The 27821-nt window shown below is 41.3% G+C and overlaps 1 protein-coding gene across 11 annotated transcripts in view; it reads right to left on the reverse strand.

Annotated features, from left to right (window-relative positions):
• The window catches only part of LOC140907554 (ATP-binding cassette sub-family B member 5), a 70147-nt gene that overhangs the window by 21208 nt on the left and 21118 nt on the right, over positions 1 to 27821 (reverse strand). For 7 of the 11 annotated variants that reach the window (XM_073333753.2, XM_073333762.2, XM_073333754.2 and 4 more), the window contains 15 exons: positions 24992 to 25163; positions 21239 to 21363; positions 20971 to 21148; positions 19301 to 19414; positions 17288 to 17398; positions 16557 to 16682; positions 14276 to 14479; positions 13025 to 13195; positions 11158 to 11319; positions 9170 to 9322; positions 8416 to 8559; positions 7085 to 7192; positions 6691 to 6768; positions 1373 to 1456; positions 69 to 272 (listed from right to left, as the gene is read on the reverse strand). In XM_073333753.2, the coding sequence (XP_073189854.1) occupies positions 69 to 272; positions 1373 to 1456; positions 6691 to 6768; positions 7085 to 7192; positions 8416 to 8559; positions 9170 to 9322; positions 11158 to 11319; positions 13025 to 13195; positions 14276 to 14479; positions 16557 to 16682; positions 17288 to 17398; positions 19301 to 19414; positions 20971 to 21148; positions 21239 to 21363; positions 24992 to 25163 (2134 nt within the window). Of the gene's footprint in view, positions 1 to 68; positions 273 to 1372; positions 1457 to 1629; positions 2016 to 4690; positions 4785 to 6690; positions 6769 to 7084; positions 7193 to 7387; positions 8560 to 9169; positions 9323 to 11157; positions 11320 to 13024; positions 13196 to 14275; positions 14480 to 16556; positions 16683 to 17287; positions 17399 to 19300; positions 19415 to 20970; positions 21149 to 21238; positions 21364 to 24991; positions 25164 to 27821 lie in introns of those variants that run through there. The other 4 variants (XR_012157531.1, XM_073333760.1, XM_073333761.1 and 1 more) reach the window with 4 other exon arrangements.

Here is a 27821-nt window from a genome sequence, read left to right on the forward strand (position 1 = left end):
GAAATAGAAGTTTCTATACTTCGTTTGTTCCACTAGATTAGCTGTGTTATGAAGAAGCTGTATTTTACCTTTCCTGCTTGTTGCAGTTCCTTTTTATCTCGGTTGGCAAATCCAGTCAACGCACTGGTCTCCAGCATCCCAGTCACAGCAAGCACCGGCGCCATCACTAGGATCAGCAGAGTCATCTCCCACCCATATATAAAAGAAATGATGACAGACAATCCCATGCTGGAGATGTTTTGTGCTATTACACCAAGCCTTGTACCTGTTGCCTGTAATCGGGTAATATGTGAAAACTGTAATTTGCTAATGGGTTTTAAATACAATCCTTTGCCCTACCTGATAACAAGCAGATTAAAAAAACAAAAACACACCCCCCCCACAGCTTTCAGAGAGAGATCTTTCACTCTGGCCTCATCTCCCCCAGCAGAAACGGGCTGTGTCATCCAGTACTGGTTACTGTTTTTAAAAACCAGTCTTATCTGTTGTTTGAAACCTCCATTCCCACACTGAGAGCCCCACCAAAAAAGCTGCGCTTCTCACAGCTGTTAGTGACCAACAAAGAAGCCATGGGGAGTGATTCAGACAGTAACTTACAGTGGACACAGGATGTTAATTCTGCTTAAGGAATCTTGACAGCGCCTGAATTTTTTCCCCTCATGTTTATTTTTTAAAACGAGTTCTTGAAAAATAGCAGGCTTGGCCTTTTATTGACTGCTTGAAATTTAAAACTGAACCCCACAATCTCTACTAACATTTATATAGTGCTTTCAGCTGAAGTGCTTTTCATTCAGTCACTCTCCCTTTCACCCATCCCTTGTTCCTTCTAGAGATAGGCTAATCTGAAACTCCAGATCTGAACTCTGTGGAACTCCAAGTTTGCCCTGTATCATTACAATGGGCTGAACCACAACCCTATATCCAAACACTCATGAACTTTAGGAAAGCTCATATCCAAATCCAAACTTGTAGTTCAGACCCCTATGTACTGCATAATGCTTGCTTCACTCACTCCTCCTCTCTAGCTCACGACTCCCTAGCGTTCCCTTTGTCCCTTCATTCTAAATCTAATTCTCTCCATTCAAATATCTGTCCCCTCTTCTCCACCTTTTATCAGTAACCCTGCGCCTCCTTGCTTTCTCTCTTCCCAGTCTTGTCCATCTCTCCCTAAATCTGCCTTCCTCCTTCCACTAGTATGATCCAATGCTCATGGCCACCAACCTCCTAACAGCTGAATAGCTGTGCTTGTCCCTAGCTTTACAGATAGTGTCATGTTGTAAGTAACCTGGCAGAATGGTCCATATTTAATATTAGCGTTACACAGATACAAAACTCTCTCTCCCTCTCACACACACTCCCGTACGGTACGTACTGTTTGAATTTGTGCTGCCTCTGTGGCTAATCTTGTTGTCAGAGCTCCGGTGTTGTTTTTCTTATCATCAAACCAAGAGATTTCCTATGGAACAAAACAGAAAAATGTGGTTACTCAGTGAGAGCATGGTCATTTCTCCCCTTCTTGCTTTATTATGAACAAAATCTTCAATGTCTGAGTATGTCTGTTTGCACATGAAAAACAAAAAACCACTAAACATGTATTTATTCAAAAGCGACCTCTCTATTTAATGTGGATAGTTACACATGCAAATCACGTTAACCAATCTGTGCATGCAATTACTTGATTTATGAATACAAATATCCATTTGCAGCCAGATAATAACCCACTGTAGACTGATGTAGCTCCCTTTACTTCAAGCCAAGCAATGCCAATTTACACCTGTTGAGGATATGGTCTATGATTTTTTGTGCATTTAAAATTTATATTCTTGCAAATATCAGAGATAGTTGTAAAGACCCTTTAAAATGTTGGTCCTGTGTGTTCTTAGCAAGGCAATAGCAGAACTCTGAAGATAGCCTAGATTTTGTATTTTCTTGAAGTCCTATGCTCTAAGCCTCCTCTCTTCTTGCACACTCTGGGGCCTTCCCTATAAATCTTCTTATGCCCAGCATCCTGCAGTCTGAAAGTAAAGGAGGCCAGCAATTAGCCTTTACAGAATGGATGTCATGCTAGTTTAGGAGCCTTGGGTGGCCCTATATATCAGATTGACTTTTAGTTACTGATCAACTGAAGATCAGTTATGGGCTACAAAAGGAAACCAGCTGACCTGTCAGCATCAATATAGTCTCCGATTTCAAGGCTGGGATTGAGATAAGTTAATTGCTGGACTTGATTTGTATATATACAGAGTGATGTGAAGAAGGCATAAAAAAGAATTAGTTATTCAAATATTTCTTTAAACTAAACTTCACTATCGCTTATGAACACTATTTTGACGCAGATGGTAGATTTAGCTGGGGTACTTTCATTCTGTCACCATGGCCCCTTCCACACTTGTACAGGGACACAGTTTGCTAAAATGGATTTAAAAGGCTTCAGGTCAGGCTAAAATGGTTTTAATATGAGATTAGATTAAGTGTTTTTAAAACCAAAAATTAAAAGCATTGCAGAAAACATGGTTCAGCACTCATAAGCCAAGAATTTCCACTTGCCGGCCATTAGAAAATACAGGTCTCATCCTGAAGACCATTGTGTCTTCCCACTGACTTCAGTGGGCTGAGAATCAGGCCTTTGCGTGAAAGGTTTAGGCCCTGTCTACACTGGCAAGTTTCTGTGGAGTAAAGCAGCTTTCTGCACTGTAACTCCCGAGGTGTACACACTGCCAAGCCACTTTGTGCACAGAAACTGCGCAGTTACAGCACTGTAAAAAAACCACCCCAAGAGGCGTAGAGCTTTCTGCGCCTGGGCTACAGCACTGCAGTGCCAGTGTAGACACTGTGGTTGATTACAGCGCTGCGATTGGCCTCCGGGAGGTGTCCCACAATACCTGTTCTCGTCTCTCTGGTCATTGGTTTGAACTCTATTGCCCTGCCCTCAGGTGACCAACCATCATCCCCAGCCTGTAGATTACTTTGGAATTTTGAAAGTCCCCTTCCTGTTTGCTCAGTAACACGTGCAGTGGTCTCAGGGCATCTTTTCAGGTGGCCATGCCTGCTCCACGCACAAGGTGATCCCCCGCTTGGAGCAATGCCGAGCTGCTGGACCTCATCAGCATTTGGGTACAGGAGGCTGTGCAGTCCCAGCTGCGCTCCAGCTGTAGGAATTATGATATCTATGGACAGATTTCACGATGCATGACAGAAAGGAGCCATGACTGGGACACATTGCAATGTAGGGTAAAACTGAAGGAGCTTTGAAAGCCTACCACAAGGCTGGGGAGGCAAACCACTGCTCCACCAGAGGGCCCTAGACAAATTGGAGGATTGGGCCAAAAGAAATCTGATGAGGTTCAACAAGGACAAGTGCAGAGTCCTGCACTTAGGACAGAAGAATCCCGTGCACTGCTACAGACTAGGGACCGAGTGGCTAGGCAGCAGTTCTGCAGAAAAGGACCTAAGGGTTACGGTGAACGAGAAGCTGGATATGAGTCAACAGTGTTCTCTTGTTGCCAAGAAGGCTAACGGCATTTTGGGCTGTATAAGTAGGAGCATTGCCAGCAGATCAAGGGATGTGATCATTCCCCTCTATTCGGCACTAGTGAGGCCTCATCTGGAGTACTGTGTTCAGTTTTGGGCCCCACGCTATAAGAAGGACGTGGAAAAATTGGAAAGAGTCCAGCGGAGGGCAACAAAAATGATCAGAGAGCTGGAGCACATGATTTATGAGGAGAGGCTGAGGGAACTGGGATTATTTAGTCTGCAGAAGAGAAGAATGAGGGGGAGAATTTGATAGCTGCTTTCAACTGAAAGGGGGTTCTAAAGAAGATGGATCTAGACTGTTCTCAGTGGTACCAGATGACAGAACAGGGAGTAATGGTCTCAAGTTGCAGTGGGGGAGGTTTAGGTTGGATATTAGGAAAAACTTTTTCACTAGGAGGGTGGTGAAGCACTGGAATGTGTTACCAAGGGAAGTGGTGGAATCTCCTTCCTTTGAGGTTTTTAAGGTCAAGCTTGACAAATCCCTGGCTGGGATGATTTAGTTGGGGCTTGGTCCTACTTTGAGCAGGGGGTTGGACTAGATGACCTCCTGAGGTCCCTTCCAATCCTGATATTCTATGATGTCCTACTGCACAGAAAGCTGGGAGGGAGGAGGACCAGCCAAACCCGTGAAACAGGTATGGTGAGATTTGCAGAAGGGACAAACACTGTAGAAAGATCTGTCTGACCTTCAAACAACCAATATGCAGGCAGCAAAGGAAACCAAATATTTTTCTCTGCCACCCAAAATATTCAACAGCTATTTTGTTCCCGTGCTTTTCTTCTTGGAATTACTTGATCCACTGCCTTTAGATTACTGTCAAGATTTGATTAATCGTTTTCTCTTGGCAGGCTTAATTACGATTGCTAGGTTTTGGGGATAAAATTGTGTACTGCTCTCACTAGAATTGAGAGACTGGACAAAATGTAAGAGATTCCAGCAATGGAAAAATGTACACTGTGTATGGCAGGAAAAAGAATAGTATTACACAAACAAAACCAAAACCGTGGATAAAACAAACACTTGCCAAAACAAAACATGATATTTTATAAAGTGTAACCATGTAAATATTAGATAAATCTGTTTCATATAGATTGTGATTCATTCAGTTTCAAAAATTTCTCAACAAGGTACATGTAGTGGGAGGAAGTAACCTACCCCCAGACTTTTCACATAGTTTCTTCCTGAATAAGACAGTAGTTTCCCATTCCAGCTTCTCTTAGGTCCCATCTACACTGAAATTCCAACTGCACTGGGAGAAACGGTTACAAAATGCACATCCAATGACAGTGTTATATACTGGTGTATGCAGAATCACAGCATGCATTGTAGAACCATGTTTCTACTGTGGTTGTGAATCACAGACTTACAAAAGTCAAAGAATGCAGAACAGTTCAAGAGCATAGTTGAAATTAATTTCAGTTCCATCTACATGACAAAACAGTCTTTAAACCACATCAGGAGACTACTATATTGTAACTGAGTCACTTGGTACAAATAGGATTTACAGTGTAGATGTGACCTAAAAATACATATCTTAAGCTTCTTAGTATTGCTGTGTGAGAGCCTTATTTTGTCCTTATTGGAGATAGAATCATGTTAAACTATGTTTAAACACTGTTGTTTCTAGTCGAGTTCTAGTATGGATTCCCTAGTCAATGCAGAGAAGGATCTCTTTTTCTGAAGATAGCCAAAAAAACCCCACATATTATGGACAACCCAGAGAGTTTGCCATCTTTCAGTCAGTCAAACCTTCCCCCGACTCCAGGGGGAAAAAAAAGTTCCTAGCTCCACCTATAAAACCATTCCTCCTGGAGTAAGTCATGAACACTGCCCGCGTTAGTATGAGCAGGGATTTTCTGCTCCTCCCTGTGGGGAAGATGTTTTATTTCTGTGCCCTGGACTCCAGAAGCAGCAAATCTAGGATGCTGGGAGGACTCTTTATTCTCTCCTTCCTGGTATCTCTTCAAGATGCAGGGACTCCAGGACACTGCTCAAGAAAGTGTTGCTGCTCTTTTTGCCTCTAAATTGCCTAGTTAGGACTTGTGAGTGTCAGGTAGGCAGAGCAATAAGGAGCAATAATTCTTTCTGCAGTGCAGGCAGATAAGCAGTTAACTGGCAGCCAGTAGATATTCTTCTCAGCTGAGGTGAAGTTCCTTTTATATCTTCCTACTGTATTTTCCACTGCATGCATCTGATGAAGTGGGTTTTAGCCCACGAAAGCTTATGCTCAAATAAATTTGTTTGTCTCTAAGGTGCCACAAGGACTCTTCGTTCTTTTTGCTGATACAGACTAACATGGTTGCCACTCTGAAACCTGATTCCTTTTCTTTGTGGTTCTCAACACATCTCTCCTTGAATGCACTAACTTAGGCCAGCATCAGGTACTGAGCATCTTACTTCAGGTGCTACTGTCAGGAAGATTAAAATTCACACCAGGGGCCTCCTAATTGCTCAGTGCCACTGGTCAAAGAAGACAAGCATGTGCCTGACATAAATAAAAATGATGTTTAGGATGATGGTGCACATCTGTCAGCAGACCAAAGAAAACCAGGTTCAGCAGGAATATAATTTGGTCATTCAAAAAAACCATCTGGTTTAAAACGAAGTAGGTGGTAACCTCAGGTCACACACACACACACACACTCTCTCTCTCACAACTGCAGTTAAACTTGGTTGCCACGCAACTCTGTTCTTAGATGGTATAGCCCAGACTGCATGGATGGGACTGAATCATATTATAATGGGATTCAAAACCCTATCCCCGTTGTTAGAACAAGCTTGAACTTCAACCAAATTTAATGACTGTTTTTGGTGTAGTTGTTTTTAGCCTGTAAATGGGGTCTTAGCTTGGTAGAATGTAGCATACTTTCATAATGAGGTTCTAACACGATTTCCAGTCAAACAAATCTCTGTTCAGAGTAGTAAAGGAAATTTGCAATAATAGTGGTTAATCATGGTTAGAATTAGCATAGTTCTTCTCCTACTTTGGATAGAGTAAGCATACACATAATTAATACCTAAATCTTCATGTGAAAGGTGGTGCAGTAAAATTGTGCTGTGTATGAGGAAAGAGGGTGGATTAATCCATTCACAATTTATTATAGGAGAGGCAAGTGAAAAAATGATGTATTTATAAGAAAAACTTTAACACTAACCTGCCGCAGCATGGCTTTAAATGCCATATGCCTTAATCTCATTGTTAGGATTTCTCCTGACCTCCCATAAAGGAATCCCTGCAAGAAAAAAAGAACAGTAGGGCCTCAGAGCTTTGATTTTTACTACTTGTAATTTAAATGGCAGTCTGATGCTATTTATAATCAAGTACAGTCATTTATTACAAGCATAGCGCACAATGGAGAGATGTGAATATAAAATTAAAAAAAACCAACAAGAGCTGAACAATACAGCTGCAGAACCAGACAGACATTCCCCCATCCCATCATGCCATGATCCCTCAGCTGCCAACTTTAAATCAATAGCTGATTAAAGCAGTTACTAGAATGCAAACTGCTGTTCCGACCAATTGTTTTATTGATTATGAGAGTTTACCTGCAAAAACCAAGCGATAAAGCAAACACCACCTATAACAGCAAATGTGATGGAGAAAATGTTAGCTTCATGCTGGATCCTCTCCGGATCATCTTTTATTGAAAAAATCTGCAAAAATAGAAGGAAAAACATCCAGATGTTTTGTCAGCCAGCCTATTAATAGATGCTGTATAACACTATATAGACTAGAATGGAGTTTCTTACATACTTGGGGAAGAAGAGAGGAGAGCATTTATATGAATGAATATTTGAAGGTTAAAATTAATGAGGACTAAGCATTAAATTTTCAAATTTCACACTGACTTTTCTTCCTCACACCGGCTTCCCTCCTGATAGTCATGGTGCTGTAACTCCGCTGTCTGGCTACAGAGAATTACCTTTGTTCAGACCTCTAGGCACTGGTGTCAGAGACTGCAGTAATTATTGTGCCCATTCCCTGGCTTTGGAACGCTGACACAGCACTGAAGTCAAAATTTGAAGGAATAAAAAAGCAGTCTTGTTAGCAACTGGCTGGTCAGTAACTTCCTAATAGAAGTTAGCCCTCTGATGCTATCTGGAAACCTTTTTTCTTGATAATATTCCAATAGGCATAATTTTTCAGGAATGGGAGCGCTACAAGAGGCCCTACTTTACTTTATTCAGTGCAGAAAGACCACCCCCATCCACATTAGAGAGAGGAAAAGAAGGCGTGAGCCAGCGATTAGCGGTGGCTGGGATGATTTAGTTGGGGACTGGTTCTGCTTTGAGCAGGGGGTTGGACTAGATGACCTCCTGAGGCCTCTTCCAACCCTAATATTTTATGATTCTATGATTAAACTATAGGAATGGGAACGTCTTGGTTTTTTTTTACAACATGCTCCAACCATCACATCCTCCGTGGCTGTGGACAGACAACTCACATCTCTCTGCCTCAGTTTGTGTAAAACGGGGATAATCCTTCCTTCCCAGACACGTTGTGAGGACTCATTCATTAATGTTCATAAAGTGCTTTGTGAATGGGAAAAAGTGCACTATGAATACTAAGGATTATTATACTACAGAGAAACTATGTTAGCCAGAATCATTTTTAAATAGAAAGATGCAAACATGGTTTTTCTATGTTCTGAATTGTTTTACAAACCATGTTTATAATCTGCTTATGTTGGGTACTCAGTGACCCAAGAAACAGTGGTGAAAATATGCTAGCATATTTTTATGAAGAACTGTGTATAAAAATTATTCTAACTACCCTGGTTTCACTGAAGTGTACATAGGGCCAACGATACCAATCAGGTCAACTTAACTAGCATCCTTCTACAATTACATTGTGGAAAAGTCCGTATTCCACTTACTGTTACAATTTTAGCAAATATGATGGAAAAGATAGGGTGACATGCTCCACTGATAACGGCAGCTAGTGTCCCCAGTGCAATGAAAGGCCACTCGGGCTTGTTTAATCTAAAAAGCTTGAGGAAAGAAACTTTGGGAAGGTGTGCCTGGAAAAGAAAAACAGATTAAAATCAGAACTTTCATTTTTGTCAAATACAATTCAATTTTACATTTTTAAGAGAGCTGAGCTGCATTATGATGCCTACAGGAAGAGTTGAGTTTAAGAACCCTGGACTAGTAGAGAACAAGACAGGTAAATGGAACGACTACAGATGACAGGACTGGCCCAAATCCATTCTAAAAACACTCTGGAATATTCTTAACAGCAAACTTTATATGGATAATTATACTTTGTACTTACATTCAGTAGCACCTTTCACTTAAAGATCTCGAAGAAGCTCTACAAAGGAGGTTATGTATTACCCATATTTTATAGATGAGGAAACAACACACACAGAAGTGAAGTGATTTTGCTGAAAGTCGCACATTGAATCAGTGATACAATTTTAAAAAGAGGACGCAGTCCTCTTGACTCCAACTGAAATAATCTTTGATATACACCCCCTTTCAGAAATATTCTGATCTCTCAGGAAGAACTGTGAAGGTTTACCACTGAGCTGCTGAATCTTTCTAGGATTAAAACAAAGACCCACAAATCAACCAACCAAAACCAAACCAAAACCAAAAAGCCTCGACTAAGCGACAGTAAACCATTACCTCTTCAGGTGCGGCTTCTTCTTCAGCCTCCTTTTGTGGAACATGTTTTATGCTTGCTCTTTTGGAAATCAACCCATTGATGGGGAATACTTCTTCCTGATCTTTTAAGGTAATAGTTTCTGTTGATTCTTCATGGTCTTCTGTTTTAATAGACTTTAACACAACATAAATTCAGTCACAAATATATCCAAAAGGTCAGTATAGTTGCATTAGATAGACTCCACTGCCATTTGCAGTGTCATGTCGGTTCTGTGAGACCCTGACTGCTATTTTGGATTTAGTCCTCTGACTAAATTTGGTACTCATACCCTTATTTGGCAGAAACATAAGAGCATTTCCCCTAGTTATTGGATTCTCATGCCTCATGTCCTGAAATCCAGCTACAGGCATCTTCTGTGTTCTCTACACGTTTACATAAAAAGCTAACATTTTGTGCCAAGCATTAAGGAAGCCATGCTCACTTTCTTCCAAAGAGCCTAATCCTGTGCAGTTATTCCTGTGAGCTTCCACTGAGTTCCATGAGAAATGAGGTTGCTCAGCACCTTTCAGAAGTGGGCCCAAAAGGTTGTAAAAGCAAACAATACATTCAAAAATACTTTAACATATTGTTTTAATTCTGTTTTTTAAATGATTTGCAAAACTCATGAGAATACATGTTTGTTTTTCCATTTTAGGCCGTAATCCTGGCCTCGTTGAAGTCAGTGGCAAAACTCTTATCGACTCTGAGAGAGGGAGGATTTCATCCCTAGTACTTTGAAACAATGTCTTCTGAGTTTCCTTCTAGTTTATCCTCCCACTACCCCAGAGTATTTAAGTGGGCTGATTCTGAATCGCACAGACGAAAGAATCCATGACAGCACAACAGTTCTAAAGTATAGCATATAAGAAAGTTTCCTACTAACATGGTTTCAAACACTATTTCCAGGGTCAGAGCCGGCCATACTCGTCTCGAAACTGTGTTTTAAAAACAAACAATTTTCAAAGTATATTCAAGAGTTTTCTAAAATATGGCTTAAAAACAGCCTAGTTATATCTACTGGCCATTCTTAAACTGTGTTGTTAACAGGAGTGGTTTTAAAACCATGGTAACACGGATGGTATGAAAAACACTGCTTTAAAATTGTTCCACTGTCACAACCTTAGTGCCAGTCCAGGCCTTGTCTCCATTAAACACAACTACTAGCACCTCTCTCACAGTTGGGCTTGTAACGGTGACAGAACCACGTAGATCAGCCACTATTCTAACCCTGCTTAGATAACACGGCAGTAAAAATGCCTGTACTCTGCCTACAGTATGCTAGCACCATTTCTACCATTGAAGGGGTTGCACTGCTGCTGGGGGGGAAATGCTGAAAATTGTGTATACACACCTGCACTGCAACTGTAATTGTACAAGCGCCTGGTTGTGTAGCGAAGTTAGGGGGCGTCTGGATTCTGACAGATTCTGTGTATAGTGTGGATCTAACATCAAAATCAGGAAATAGAATTACAGACTAGACTCTTACCTTTTCTTTGGAACCACCTGTGTGCTGTGAAAGCTTCCATCCACCCCTTTAGTTGGGATTCCACACAGAGCAGTTGCCAAAGGAGCTGTGCTACGAGGAAGCTGGAGGGTGGGGAAGGGGGCCTGATTTCAGCACATCCTGGGATATCTGTGGGTTTGGGGAGGCATGGGGGGAGGAGCAAACCCCAGTGACATGTACGAACAGAACAATCTTGGTTTTTTGCAGAAGGCAGTGATTTGGCTTTTAGTTACCATTGTGCTCTAATTTCTTGGCAGAGTAAAGAACTTAACGCATGTACTAGTATATGTGTGACCTGCTTATTACACTATCTTTTAAATAAATGAAGTGGATATATCACAAACAAGGACTTTCACAGGAAAACTTCAGTATCTTTGTAAGGTACCCAAGAGACTTAAGCGAACAAAAGACACATCTACATTCTCATTTCTAGCTTTTATATCTAAAATTGTGAATTCAACGTACCTGTGCTGTTGCAAGCGAATAATATAACCCTCTTTTCTCCATCAGCTCTGTATGTGTTCCTACTTCAGCCACAGCACCACCCGCTATGGCCACTATTACATTTGCAGTCCGAATGGTGGAAAGCCGATGAGCTATTACAAGAGTGGTTCGACCTTTGCTGGCCTGTAAACAAACAACCAAATTGTAATTTGCGCCCCCTGTGGCTTGGAGATTTAGTGTAATTTACTCTAATTGCTCATATTGAGACTGTAGTTACTCCCATCGATTTCATTTGCTAAACATCCTGACAATCCATGAGTTTTTCCACAACTGACAACTATAACCTTGCGCGCCGTGGTTCCTTCTCTGCTGGGCTACAGGAGACCTGCTTGCTGGCATCCACAATAAACAAAATCAGAAAGATTGTTTTGCTTCTCCTGCTTTTCTAGACTCTCTCCCTAAAGATTCTATTCAAAATCAAAAAGCTAAATTCTGAGCTGCTCTAGGTTAGGCCATGTGCAACCGTCTCATGGGGACTGATTCGTTGCAGAGGAGCAGATGGAGCAGCATGTGCTCTGGTCGTGCCCCAGCATGCCTCTCCGTAGAGGTCCAGGTAGCATGAAGTTGGTTATGCTAGTCTGACACCTCCCAGGAGTTTTCCTGACCTGGGGGAGTTCTCAACTGTCTTCTTGAGGCTTCTGTAGGTGCCTTCTTTGCTGCCAGATTGGCATAAAGATACCCAGGATACATCTACTCTGCAATATCTCACCTGAGGCTGGCCTGGGTCAGCTGACTCAGACTCATGGCGCTCAGTCTGGGGTCTACAAAATTGTAGTGTAAACATTCAGGTTGGAACCCACCCATCCATGAGGGAGAGGGTCCCAGAGTTCAGGATCCAGTCCAAGCCCAAATGTCTACCCTCAGTTTTACATCATAAGCCCCAGGAGCCCAAGTCTGTGGACATGGGCCCACTCCCATGTGTTTAACTGCCATGTAGACATACCCTAAAAGGTACCTGGTTCAGATTGATGTAGTCCCATTTGAAACAGGACTATGTTAACATGAACTAGGTACTTTTTAAAGGGCAGTTAGAGCACAACACTTTACCAGGCTTCACAAATCACACCCCTTTGGTGGACTTTGCCAGTGCCATGTAGACAAATCATTTGTCAGGGCTGAGGATCTGTTTTTTGGGGGTAGTAGCCATGAATGACATGCAGTGGAATACTAATCAATGCACACTTCTTCAGCACTGCACATCTCTATGAAAAGCATTAACTAGAAGGTATCAATATTTACACACTCAAAAGATTAACATTACTGTAGCACTTCTTAATACCCCATTTGGCATTTTTGTTAGCATTGTGCTGATGATCTGAAAGTACAGAAATATCTATTCTACCAATTCAGATGTTTGTGTATTTGAAATTGATTTTCAAGAAACGGACAAGATGTTTATTCTAAAAGCTCTAATGGTGACAAATTATTTGCCAAAGGACAGATGTTGCCCTCAATGATTTGCACCCTGTTTACAATCTGATGGTAGCCAATGGGTTTGCATGTGCATCAGGGCAACTTTTGAGCCTCATAACCACACATCCATTATATCTTAGTGATTTAGACCCCAGTCTTGCAATGAGGGCTCATCCATAGAGAGCCTCACTGCAGGATTGGGCCATGGTGAGAATTACCACGTGGTTACTGTTGTTCTCAGTGGGGTTACAGCATTGTTGGGTAGCATTTGGGCAGCATTTAGCAGTAATTGAGTAAATCATCCCTGTCATTGCAGTACAATAATAATCTTGTTAATCTACTCCTTGCTTTGAACAAAAATATACTTGATTCAAGAAGATGGAACTAGACATTATGTCAATAACCCAGCATTTACCTTTTCCAGTGCAGCTTGGACTACTGACTCACTTTCTGTATCCAGGGCAGATGTGGCCTCATCTAACAAGAGAATTTTAGGGTTGCGCACCAAAGCTCGAGCTATGGCTATTCTCTGCTTCTGGCCACCACTCATCTGTGCTCCTCTTTCTCCTACAAGGGTATTAAATTTCTGAGAAAACAGCAGAGACACCATCAGTTTTGCAGTATAAACAACCGCTAAATAGAGCTTGATACACACTCCATTGAAGTCAATGGAAAGAGCCCCCTCCACCCCATTTATTTCAATGAACTTTGGATCAGGCCCACAGTGAAAGCAAGATAATTATGTATTATGGGGTGGGGGGAGCACCCTAGTGAAATGAAAGCTAAGGTTATATTGTCTGATCCACAGAGTGCAGGACACCAATCCCATCTGAAATGAAATCTACCCAAAGTCACTTTCAGTAGCAAAAATGTTCCCACAAGCAGGTGGTCATGGAATTTTTTCAGAGGGGGGTACTAAGAACCAGAGGGACAGCCCAAGGGAGTTTCTGCTAGATCTGGTACTGGAACACAGGTTTCTGATGTGAAAGGCCCAAATCTTATCCACTCAGCCGCAGCACCTCTCAACAAAATACATGTCAGATCTGCTGCCCTGACTCAGCCAGGTACCGAAGCACTTGCATAACTTGAAGCACGTAGTAGTTCTATTGACAGTGAGGATACTCACATGCCTGAAAGTCATGCACATGCTCAAGTGCTTGTTGAACTGGGGCCTTTGTGCCATAAGCACTACCCTGATCACCACATTATATGCCTGAAAATACAAGTTCTGAATGATACTGCAATTTCCACTCTTAGCCACAAGGTGGCTGTAAAAATCAATGTTTCTCTGCTTACATTTATCAGCTGTTGCTGAGTTTTGGTTACCCATATTCTGTGATTTTGCAGAGGGGCAGTCATCCCTCAACTTGGGGCTGAGATTGAAGAAAAGACAACTATAGTTCTTACTTTTAAGATACATTTATATCAGAGTCATCCATGCTCCCAGCTTTTGGATTCACAGTTATCCCTCCCCTGACCCTAGCCCCGATATGTTTCCATTTCCTTAGGTGTCTGTTTCAGAGAATTTAGAGAAACATTGCAATTGCTGCAAATTTCTTCTGTCACACACACATGAAAAATGATTTCTTTTATGCTGATATCTCAACATCTCACTTTATTTCAGTTCATTTCTAAGAATGCCGGCTATTTTCAGTACCATACTTACATCAGGAAACTCCATGATAAAATCATAAGCATTTGCTTCTTTTGCTGCATTCTCAATTTCTTCATCAGTTACATCCTCTCGACCATATCTTATATTGTTTCTAATTGTTGTCCCAAACAGAACAGGTTCCTGACTGACCACACCAATGAATTCTCGGTAATGTCTCAGATTAAGGGACTTTATGTCATGTCCATCCACTGTGATCTAAAGAAAATAAGACTATGAGATCCTCAGGTTGTATATTATTATTTTTCTTATTATATTGTATTACTGTAGCACCTAGAAGCCCTAGTCATGGACCATAACCTCATTGTGCTAGGCGCTGTACAAACACAGATCAAAAAGACACTCCTGTTCTTGAATATTTCTAAACCTACAAACGTTTAGGACAAAATGTTCCCATTCAGTTTGGCAGGGTAGATTTAGGATTCATGAGAAAAGTGAGGATTTATTTTTGTTTCAGTGAAGAAATAGTCCTTGGCCAGATCATAGAATCATAGAAGATTAGGTTTGGAAGAGTCCTCAGGAGGTCATCTAGTCCAACAACCGGCTCAAAGCAGGACTAACCCCAACTAACTCATCCCAGCCAGGGCTTTGTCAAGCCGGGCCTTAAAAACCTCTAAGGATGGAGATTCCACCACCTCCCTAGGTAACCCATTCCAGTGCTTCACCACCCTCCTAGTTAAATATATGTTCATGTTTCCATATACTAAGTGGAGATTTGCCTCTGCTGGGCACCACATCTGCAGTAGGGCCAAAGTAATGGAAAAAGGAAAGGGCCCTCAATCTGAATCCTACCATCCCTTACATAGAGTTGGCTGGAGATATTTTTCATTTTTGCAGGAGAGGAAAACTTGAAACCAGCAGAGGCCATCTCTGCTTATCAAGCATATGGTATCGTGGTTTATTGACATACACCCTAAAGCCTGCATGACGCATGGTGCAAGGAGGATAGAAGGGAAAAAAGAACAACCATCATGTATCTTAAATGGGATGATCAGTCCTATGCAGGTAATCCATATGGTGGAGGAGGTAACACAAGGTTTGGCACTTTAAACTTTAGCTGTGCTCAGAAATGCCCATGAAAATTCTTTGTCTGGATAGCAAATAGGAGAGGATAGATATAAGCATCAGGCAATCGTTGAGCTGAACACCGGTCTTGTATGTGCACTTTCACAGGACTGTGTGACACTGGAGCCTGGGTGGAGTGTGCTTGGCTGTATTTTGTTACAGTGCTGTTTTTTCCCATTTTACACATGAAGGGGATCACCATTACGTAGTGGCCTGGAGGATAGAGCTGCGCGAAGGCGAAGCCCAGAGAATGTCCTATCAGGACCCTGACCCACTTCTCCAAAACTCGCTTGTGTAAGTGGTATCCCAATTCACAGAGCCAGGACAAGAAGTTTAGGTTGTGGAGTGAGCAGCAAGGGTGGAGTAACTTAAGTATGGCTAATCAGTGCCCTCACCTTCCTATGTGGTCATGTTACCTCAATCGATTTAGATACATATATGGCCCCTATCACCACAGCATGTGAACACCTCTAAAGTAGTTAAGCTTAAAAAACAGTAGCCTTTCTCTCCTTTCATCACTTACTATATTGAATACCGTGAGCCCCCAGGTCCCTCTGAGGAGTGTAGATTTGCATAGCTAGATCTACTGGAGCTAGATATGAATAGCAGGTAGCAGGTGATTCAAAGTGAGATCTGGGGCCAGACTCATTGGCAAAGATCTGCCAGCAAAGGACAGATCGGTATTTAGATGGTCCCTTCTAAATAATATTTAATAATTAAACATTGTATTTATTTCAATTCAAGACAATATCTACCCTCCACAGGAAATCCTATAAACAACACTGTTAAGCAAGTAGGCTACCAAATATGCAGGATACCAGCTGAGTGTGTGTTTCAGTGTTCTAAATCCAAGCCCAGCATCTGCAACAAATTCCTAATGTAAAAGGTGAGGCTGCTCAGAACAGAAAACACACTACAGTATTTAAAAAGCTTGCCAGTGATTTATATAACTTCCAAGTGATCCACTCTCTGAGGGTTGTAAGGTTCACTTTGTAAGAGTTAGACATTTGTTAAATCTCCCAGCATCAGATGGGAGGAACAGCGGCTGATTGCTGCAAAATCTTTTGTATTACACTTGGTTGCAATAACCCCAACTTTGTGCTCCACTTGTCTCCTTTTGACTTGAGGACTTGTATAGCTAGAATTCTTTGTATAATACTATTTTAATACCTATATAAACAGTACTATGCTCTAGAATGGCTGTACTCACCACTCCTTCCTGTGGATCATAAAACCTCTGAAGCAGCTGGACCATCGTGCTCTTACCACATCCACTGCTTCCAACCAGTGACACCGTTTGTCCACAGTCAATTTTCAGAGTGAGACCTTTCAAAACCTTGCGGTAGTTAAAAAAATAAAATGTAGAACAATTTCAAATTAATGAGATTCTGTCACTAAATCCTGCCAGATTTATCCCTGCTACATTTTCAAAACCCACTCATTCCCATTGCAAATTCTGGCTCTGATCTTGTCTCATACCTCAACCCCTGGAACCTGCTCTTCCTGACACCTCACGTACTCTAATTTGCCCAGAGTTCTGCAGCAAACAGTCATCTGCTGTCATGGTTCTGATCACATTCAGTCGCTCTTGAAGTCCTTCCATTGGCCTCCTGCTTCACATTCAAGCCCCTAGGCTCACCTTCAGGACCCTGCATAACTTTGCTCCTTCCAATCTCTCCTCTCTTGTTCCTTTTAGAGGCCACACCTTTCTTGCCTCACTCAGCTCAAATGTTATATTGGTTAACAACCCCTTCTCCATGCCTTCTTTTATGTTTCCTCTACACATGGAACTCAAGTCAACCTCCTGACTCCAATCTGCTGTGCTTCCATCCTATCCTCTAAAGCAGACAACTCTTTTAGTGTAATACACAAGTAATATGCCATATTTCAAGCTGTAGTCACTGTGACTACAACAAAGCACAGAATAGGTGTTTCTCCTACCTGGACATCTGGTCTTGAAGGATAACTGAACTGTACATTATTAAATTCAAGTGTTCCCTTTATGTGATCGAGTTTGTGTCCATCTGAAGAAAAACTATCTATAGTTGGTTTCTGGGGAGTGGAAAAAAATTAAAATTCAAGCAAAAAATTTACAAATGCACAATTGAGGGAGGGAGATATCATTATAGCCTGAATATTCCATATTTTTATTCTACCATTTAAAATATCTTCCACACCACACCTGTTTTAGCATTGGGTAGTTGCAATCTAAGGGTATGTCTACACTACGAAATTAGGTCGAATTTATAGAAGTCATTTTTTTAGAAATTGGTTTTATATATTTGAGTGTGTGTGTCCACACAGAAAATGCTCTAAGTGCATTAAGTGCATTAACTCGGCGGAGTGCTTCCACAGTACCGAGGTAAGCGTCGACTTCCGGAATGTTGCACTGTGGGTAGCTATCCCACAGTTTCCCCCAGTCTCCGCTGCCCATTGGAATTCTGGGTTGAGATCTCAATGCCTGATGGGGCCAAAACATTGTCGCGGGTGGTTCTGGGTACATGTCGTCAGGCCCCCCTTCCCTCCCTCCCTCCATGAAAGAAAGGGCAGACAATCGTTTTGCACCTTTTTTCCTGGGTTACCCATGCAGACGCCATACCACGGCAAGCATGGAGCCCGCTCAACTCACTGTCACCATATGTCTCCTGGGTGCTGGCAGACGTGGTACTGCATTGCTACACAGCAGCAGCAACCCATTGCCTTATGGCAGCAGATGGTACAGTAGGACTGGTAGCTGTCATCGTCATGTCCGAGGTGCTCCTGGTCGCCTCTGTGAGGTCTATCAGGAGCGCCTGGGCAGACATGGGCGCAGGGACTAAATTTGGAGTGACCTGATCAGGTCATTCTCTTTAGTCCTGCAGTCAGTCCTATTGAACCATCTTATGGTGAGCAGGCAGGCGATACGGATTGCTAGCAGTCCTCTTGTACCATCTTCTGCCGGGCAGGCAAGAGATGAGGATGGCTAGCAGTCCTATTGTACCATCTTCTGCCGAGTAGCCATGAGATGTGGATGGCATGCAGTCCTTCTGCACCGTCTGCTGCCAGCCAAAGATGTAAAAGATAGATGGAGTGGATCAAAACAAGAAATAGACCAGATTTGTTTTGTACTCATTTGCTTCCCCCCCGCCCCTGTCTAGGGGACTCATTCCTCTAGGTCACACTGCAGTCACTCACAGAGAAGGTGCAGCGAGGTAAATCTAGCCATGTATCAATCAGAGGCCAGACCAACCTGCTTGTTCCAATAAGAACAATAACTTAAGTGCACCATTTCTTATTGGAACCCTCCGTGAAGTCCTGCCTGAAATACTCCTTGATGTAAATCCACTCCCTTTGTTGATTTTAACTCCCTGTAAGCCAACCCTGTAAGCCATGTCGTCAGTCGCCCCTCCCTGCGTCAGAGCAACGGCAGACAATCGTGCATCTGAGTTGAGAGTGCTGTCAAGAGCAGTCACAATGGAGCACTCTGGGATAGCTCTCGGAGGCCAATACCGTCGAATTGTGTCCACAGTACCCCAAATTCGACCCAGAAAGGCCGATTTAAGCGCTAATCCACTTGTCAGGGGTGGAGTAAGGAAATCGATTTTAAGAGCCCTTTAAGTCGAAATAAAGGGCTTCATCGTGTGGACGGGTGCAGGTTTACATCGATTTAATGCTGCTAAATTCGACCTAAAGTCCTAGTATAGACCAGGGCTAAGGCTGGCTGCCATAGTTACTTTGCTTTGGTAACTGCATTCTATTATTTGTAATTTCCTTTGAAGAGCTTGAACATCATGTTTCTTTCTAAGCCAGTTTGGTCTTTTTCCATTTGGCAAACACTAATTTTTTCCTCCTTTATTTTTCAATGGAATTTACCATGGCTTTTTTGTATTACTACCTTATTTTTCTATTGGCATTGTTAGTGCTCTCATACAAGATAATAGCTCATTTATGAAGACAGGGTAGAAGGATCCATACCTGATCAATTATCTTGAAAACTTTAAAGGCAGCTCCTCTAGCAATAGAGAAAGTTTCAAAGTGTGGTGCTGCTGTGCCCAGGCAATAACTACTGAAAGTTACGCAGAAGAAAACCTAGAGAAAGAAGAAGATGAAAACCACGCTGAAAACAAATCAATAATTAAAGGCTGGTCCTATAGTCTTGATTTAGGCAACACTCCCACTTATGACCATTGGAGCTATGCCTCAGAAAAGACCGCAGGATCAGCCCCAGCATTGGTATGTCATTCACAAGATATTCCTAAGTATCAAAAGAATTAAGTTTAAACCTTGGAATGCCAGCACAATACCTTATAGTCTGGAACCATAGAAACTGAGAAGGATTTTTGGCAAAATTCTATGGAATTTCTACATGACAGAAAGAAAAGGACTATTTTTATTTTCTATTCTACTTGTCTTTTTTGTAGTATATTTTAACACCAAATATTGTTAAAAATACAAAAAAGTCATTCAAAAATATTTACTGGTTTATGAAAGTGAACCTTTATGAAAGTGAATCTACCTCTGCTAGATCATGTTTTACAGAAAACTCAGAAAACCCGCAAACCACACTGCGAAAGTCCAACATATCTTTAGCTGACTACACCATAAACCTCACTATTACTCTGAGTTTTAAGGCAATCAGAAAATAAAGTTTCAATTTCCCAAACAATTAAAAACTCCACACAGTCAAACTTTCAACTTTATTCTATAGAACATCTTTCAAATGAATAGAAACACAAGATGTGAGGAGTATATACAGCCACACTACCTAATAGTTGATCACATAATTTGTGAGGAAGAATCTATTAGGCAAATTTCACCTCCTCTTCTGTTTGTGGAATATCCATAAACAGATTATGATTTTCTCTAATTTGTTAGTTATTTTAAATTGTCTGATTACATTTTCAATTAACTTCATTTACTGCTATTTGGTTGTGACTGGTCATATTGTTGCATAGTATTGTTTCTGATCTCTGACTGCAATTATAATAATCCTTGTGTCTAGTGTGAATGCTTCTGGAAAGTAAATTTAACATTCATCTTCTATGCAGATTTGTGCTGGTAAAGCAAACTGCATGAATGTTCATTGAAAACAAACACAGAAGAGATGCAAATATGGCAGAGACAAATTTTTATATAAATTCAAACTAATACCATGAAAGAAATCACTATTTGACTCATTCTATTAGATAAGCATGTTAGCTGAAACAGCTATGACTTGTGAAGTACAAAACCAGGTAGATTTAAGTCATCTTTATTTGACCTCAGAGTGAACACTTCACTGAGAAGAATGGGGGAAAATTTTACATCTGCTTTGTTGTTACATTAAAAAGACAACAGCAAACCAGTTATGTTGTGAAGATTCTCTTCTACCTATCTAAATTCTTATATTAGTGCCCATTATCCCAGTATCCAAACACAACTTCACAACCAAAAGGGCAAGGAACTTAATTTTAACTTATATTTTACAGAACACAACTAACTCTGCAGGAAATTAAAGAAAGAACCCAGCTCCTGAACAGTTGTGGATTCTCCATACATACGATATTTCTTGTCCCTGCCTATAGCCAACATATCATAGACTCAGCATCACCTTCACAATGAAGTTAGTTAGTAGAAAGACACTGATGTTAAAATATGACACTTACAGCTAGGACAGTCCCAATGGAATAGCCAGTATTCTCATCAAGAATTAAGGTAGTTCCATACCAAAACCCAAGCCCGTAGCATCCATTTATAATTAGATACAAAAAACCAACAGACAGTTTAGAAGCAATAGCCTTTTTTATACCAAGGTTTTTCGCTTCTCCTAGTTTACTTGTATATCTGTTAAAAAGACAAACAAATATGTTAGTCATTGTGGCTGCAGACAAAGTCATAAATTAAAGAAGTCATTAACTATTGAGAGAGTCAGACCTGTTGATTTCCTTCTCTTGTCCTCCAAAGGCTACAACAGTTCGCACTGATGACAGGACTTCTTCTGCTACTGCACCTGCTTTGGCATAGGCTGTTAACTCCTTACTGGTTAATGTGATGATCATCTACAGTCAATGGGAGCAGAATGAAGTGAACTTCACAGACAAATCGAGAGTAGCTCTATACCTCATGTTTATTATGTTACTCAAGCAGGTCAAAGTGGCAGATCTCTCTGAGCTCAGAACTGCCAGATTCACAATGATCTTTAGAAGTGCTTCCTGGGGCATTATTCTGTGTCTGAGCAAGTATCCAATCTTGCAAATACTACCATGCATATGAAAGTATGCACTATCTCAATACTGTTTACAGAACTGGACCTCTAGGAAGCATTTTAAATGCTATTCCATATGTACAGAACTTGTTGTGGAATAGATCTTAGAAGCATAAAGATCTGAGATCTTATAAACTCTGTCCCAGCAGTCTACTAGACCTTCCTAAACAGGATGAGTGCAGGGATGTTCATTAATTGGGATTCCCAGCACCACACCTGGAGACCTTGCTCTGGGCCAAGTGAGGCCAGGAGAAAAATGCTAGGCCCAGGGGGGTTTTTTTGGGGGAGAGCTATTGAATCTTCTCAACTTCATTTATACATTTTAAGATATCAAAAGACAATGTTAAAATCATAAAGTCATGTGTTTAGGAGGACCACTACCTGTTACAAATAATCTGTTACCGAGATTGTGAAGTCTTTGGGACAGGGACTATCTTTTTGTTATGTGTGTGTGTGTGTGCGTAACACCGAGTAGTATGGTGTCGTGATACTGTTGTGGCCTCTAGGTGCTACTGCAAACCTACTACCATCACTGACAATACAAGAAAACTGAGACTAAGAAATATACCTAATTCCCTTAAATATATCTTTTTCAGGCTAAATATTACAAAAAAAAAATTTTTTTTTACTCCAGATTCAAACTTACTACTGGAGCTGCTCGGAAATTTTTCAACAGAAAAGATTCATTGAAGCGGAACCTTTATGGAAACGTATTGGCTTCAACCAAGCTTTTGCCCAGAATGGGATTTCTGGTGAAAATGAGAGAGCACCCAGAATAGCCAGTGGTTAGGCACTCAGCAGGGATGTGGGAAACTTATGTTCAAATCCTTGCTCCGAATCAGGGCAGGGACCTGAACCTATAGTTTCTACATTACAGATGAGTACCCTAACCACCTGGCTATTGGCTGTTCTGGGGTAGGTTTCTCATGCCCTACTTTAAAAAAAAAACCTGAAAGGTCTGTTTTGTCCTGTTGCAGAACAAAAATAAATGTTGAAACTTCAGAATGGAATTCTTATTTTGCAGCCAGCCCTACTCACCGTCGCCTACATCCTTAAATCCCTCAGTTTGGTCAAGGGGAAGAGAGATAATAAGGTAGAATATCCTCTGGGGAATTAAGTTTATATGTAAATTGTCTCAGAGCTGCTAAGCAAAAAGTGACTACTTTCAGCTGTTAGCAGGGACGGGCAGGTTTGTATAATTTTTGGTGGTCCCCAGAACAGGTCCAAGTCCTGCTCCCCAACACCTGCTTTGTAAGCCGATATATATTTTAAAAAATAATTTAAAAATGTGAGGGCTCTGGGGTGGGGCTGGTGATGAGGGGTTCACGATGCAGGAGGGGGCTCAGGGCTGGGGCAGAGGGTTAGGGTGTTGGGGGATGAGGGTTCTGGCTGGGGCTGGGGCTGAGGGGTTTGGGAGAGGCTCAGGGGTATGGCAGAGGGTTGGAGTGCAGGGGGAGCGGGCTCTGGGGTGGGGCAGGGCTGGGGATGAGGAGTTTGGGGTGCAAGCAGATTGCCCTGGGCCTGGGGCCAGAGAGGAGGACTCCCCCCAGCCCTCTCCCCGCCGACAGCAGCGAGCTCCGGGGGAGGGGCCCCCCATACTCCCCCGGCAGCACACTCACCTCGCACCACTGTCACTGCATGTGCTCCTAGGGCCCCTCTCAGGTCCAGGAAGCCCCCTCGCCTCCCCTGTGGTGGGTGCTGGTGAGGAGGGGGGCTACCATCACATGTTTACCTCCTCCCCTGCTGCTGCCCCTCACTGTTGCCTCACTGGGGGAAGCAAGTGGGGGCCGAGGGACACTCGGGAGAGGTGTGCGGGGGTGGCAGGTAGGGCCGGGGGAGAGACCCAGCCCCAAACATTGGTGGAGCCGGGCCCCTGGGCCCTGAATATTGCTGAAGTCCGGACACCACGGGCCCATATAAGTCGCCGCCCCTGGCTGTTAGGAGTCAGAGTATCAGTTCATACACTGATAATCTAGAACATTCTAAAAATGTCAAAAATTAACAGCTCGAGAGGTCTGGGAATAACAGGAAGGAAAGTGTCATAAGGCAATTATGCTGCTTATAGTTTTCAAAGTTTTTGATGAATTTTGGGGTCAGAGACAGGATAATATTTGCTAATTGGGTATCAAACTGGGTATTTTATCTCATGGCAAGGCAGCGAAGTATATATTGTAGATGAGACAGAGGTGAAAATAATAGTTGGAATGGGCACCTGAGCTTGTTTTAGGGATCCATCCTGCCATAGGTTACACACTTCAAAGAGGATATGGGTTCATATCCTAATGCAGGATCAGGCCTGAGTGGTTGACTCAGCACTAAATCATGTGGCCTTAAGACCCATCTTTATTTATTTCTGTCCTACTGCTAACAATTCCATCATTTCAAGCCATTTTGTTATGTCTTTAAGCATCTGGATTCCAGCACTGCCTTCAATAAGGACCCGACTGGGTGGATTTGAGACTTTTATTTTTTTGACTCTGAAATTTAACTGGGTTTAAGCACATTAAACTGGCTGTAGCATTATACAAATTTACATGTCATACATGATGTGCTCTGTACATGTGATCAATAGCTATCCTGTGTTTGTATCTCTTGTCTGAGAAGTTAAACTTCTCTAGTTATGTTAATCATTGAAATCTGACATTGTTACCCATATTGTATGTGATTCAAAGCCATCCAAAGTATGACATGTATTAGAGTAAATAAATGGCCCTGAGCATGTGTTAGCTGCTTATTGTCTCAGAGTTTTCTTTTATCACTCTAATAAATGAATAAAACCTACTAGATTTGCCTTTGAGATATAGTGAAAGTCAGATCGTTGTTAGAATAAGTATCTAATCCAAACGTAGTAATCAGTGGTAATCATTGCTAGGAGAATCATTCTCTTTCCTATCATCTTCTGATGAGCCTACTGGAAGCTTTTTTGTTATTAATAAAGACAACACAGTATTTATCTCGATAATTTACTTGTTAAAATGAAGAGATTTTCTAATATTAATTAATATTAGACAGTTTCTCCATTTTTAAAGATAAAATGATTTGAATTGGCCTAAATATATCTATGTACCTGTCTCTCTGTGCAAAAGAAAAAACTTTTTTTTTTTAAATCAGGCATTTTTCTTTTCTTTTCTTTTCTTTTCTTTTCTTTTCTTTTCATGAACCACACTCTTAGGAATTGTGAGCAGCCTACTCCTACTAAACTCCTACTAAAGGAAAGTTAACACTTAAAGTGTAATTAGGTAATTTAGAGATCAAAATGTACGTTTATTCACACATAAGAATGAAGTCACAGGATTTCACCAGTGGAAATCTGAGCTTTATGGTAACTGTAATTTTGGCAAGCATATAGCAAAACCGGTTTCCATGAAATTCCCTTTTCCCAAGAAATTTGTTACATATTAAATCTTTAAAATCTTGCCTACCTTAGAACAAAATGCTGCTGATAATACTATGAGGGGGCTTGTGGACAGGATCACAAGTGTAAGTTTCCATCCCTTCACAAAGCCAATCACTATGCCTACTGTGAATGTTGACATGTTCTGAAATAGCTGAGCGACTTTGTCTCCAATGCCATCATTGATTTTATTAATGTCTCTAAGGGGGGAAAAAAAGCAATTTTTTCAGCTGAAGATAATATAGATATTACTCTAAACTATCTCTCTCTCTCATTTTTATTAGGGCTGTCAAGTGGTTAAAAATTATTTGACATTAATCATGCTGTTAAATCAGGGATCAGCAACCTTTGGCACACGGCCCGTCAGAGAAAGCCACTGGCAGGCCGGGATGGTTTGTTTACCTGCAGTGTCTGCAGGTTCGGCCAATCGCAGCTCCCACTGGCCGCAGTTTGCCATTCTAGGCCAATGGGGGCTGTGGGAAGCGGCAGCCAGCACATCCCTCAGCCCACGCCACTTCCCGCAGCCCCCATTAGCCTGAAACGATGAACTGCTGCCAGTGGGAACTGCGATTGGCCAAACCTGGAGATGCTTCAGGTAAACAAACTGTCCTGGTCCACCAGCAGCTTTCCCTGACGGGCCACATGCCAAAGGTTGCCGATCCCTGTGTTAAACAATAGAATACCATTTACTTAAATATTTTTGGATGTTTTCTACATTTTCAAATCTATTCATTTCAATTACAACACAGAATACAAAGTGTACAGTGCTCACTTTATATTCTCAATTACAAATATTTGTACTGTAAGAAAACAAAATAAATAGTATTTTTCAATTCACCTCATACAAGTACTGTAGTGCAATCTCTTTGTCATGAAAGTTGACCTTAGAATGTAGAATTATGTACAAAAAATAAATTCATTCAAAAACAAAACAATGTAAAACTTTAGAGCCTACAAGTCTACTCAGTCCTACTTCTTGTTCAGCCAATTGCTCAGACAAACAAGTCTGTTTACATTTGCAGGAGATAATTCTGTCCAATTCTTGTTTACAATATCACCTGAAAGTGAGAACAGGCATTTGCATGGCACTTTTGTAGCCAGCATTACAAGGTATTTGCGTGCCAGATATGCTAAACATTCACATGTCCCTTCATGTCTTGGTCACCAATCCAGAGTACATGCTTCCGTGCTGATGACATGTCAAAAAATGTGTTAATTAAATTTATGACCAAACTCCTTGGGGAAGAGTTGTAAGTTCCCTGCTCTGTTTTATCCACCTTCTGCCTATATTTCATGTTATAGCAGTCTCGGATGATGACCCAGCACATGTTGTTCATTTTAAGAACACTTTCACTGCAGATTTGACAAAACACAGAGGGTACTGATGTGAGATTTCTAAAAATTACTACAGCACTTGACCCAAATGTTTAACAATCTGAAGTGCCTTCCAAAATCTGAGGGATGAGGTGTGGAGCATGCCTTTAGAAATCTTAGAAGAGCAATACTCTGATGTGGAAACTACAGAACCCGAACCACCAAAAAAGAAAATCAACCTTCTGACTCAGATGATGAAAATGAACATGCTTTGGTCCATACTGCTTTGGATCATAATTGAGCAGACCCCATTATCAGCATGGACGCATGTCCTCTGGAATGGTGGCTGAAGCATGAAGGGACATATGAATCTTTAGCACATCTGGCACGTAAATATCTTGCGATGCCAACTACAACAGTGCCATGCGAAAGCCTGTTCTCACTTTCAGGTGACATTGTAAACAAGAAGCAGGTAGCATGATCTCCTACAAATGTAAACAAATTTGTTTGTCTGAGTGATTGGCTGAACAAGAAGTAGGACTTGAGTGGACTTGTAGGTTTCAAAGTTTTACATAACTGCACTCAAAAACAAAACAATGTAACAAAAAATCTACATTTGTAAGTTACACTTTCATGATAAAGAGATTGCGTGACAGTATTTGTATGAGGTGAACTGAAAAATACTATTTCTTTTATCATTTTTACAGTGCAAATATTTGTAATAAAAATATAAAGTGAACACTGTACATTTTGTATTCTGTATTTTAATTGAAATAAACATATTTGAAAATGTAGAAAAACGTCCAAAATATTTAATAAATTTCAATCAGTATTCTATTGTTAAACAGTGCGATTAAAACCGCAATTAATTTTTTGAGTTAATTGCGTGAGTTAACTGATTAAAATCGACAGCCCTAATTTTTATATATACACATTTTGTAGCACAGTATTTATTATTACTGTTACCCCTTTTGGCCCAAGTGGCTAGCCAAAAATTTGGGGTCTTGCAGATTTTCAGTTTATCCTCCTAACTGGAACAATGGAATCAACTACCTTTGATGCAATCTTGTTTATTTGCAAGGAATGTACAAAGTAATCCTCCACAACACTTACGTACATGCTTAATTTTAAGCATGTGAGTAATCCCATTAACTTCAGATAGACTTAAGCACATGAGCGTCTGCAGGATCAGGGCTGAGGTCAGGCAGATATCTAATAATTTGATTTATTTATTACCCTATCACAGTTTGTGAGTGCACTTTACAGGACTTAAGATTGGGTCTGCTCATATTTCCTGTAATATGGGGGAAAAGAGTACCCTAGGCTCTTTGTCGTTAAAGCTGTAGTCGACAAGTTCAGATCTCAGGCCTGGTCTACACCTAAAAACTTCAGCTGACCCAGCTACCTTGCTCAGAGCTGTGAAAAATTTCACACTCCTGGGAGAGATAGTTAAGACAGCCTATGCCTTGGTGTAGGCACTGCTAGGATGACAGAAGAAATCTTTCATTAGCCTAGCAACTGCCTCAAGGGGGTGAATGAAAAAT

The sequence above is a fragment of the Lepidochelys kempii genome, chromosome 2 (assembly GCF_965140285.1).
Source record: "Lepidochelys kempii isolate rLepKem1 chromosome 2, rLepKem1.hap1, whole genome shotgun sequence".
NCBI classification, from domain to species: Eukaryota; Metazoa; Chordata; order Testudines; family Cheloniidae; genus Lepidochelys; species Lepidochelys kempii.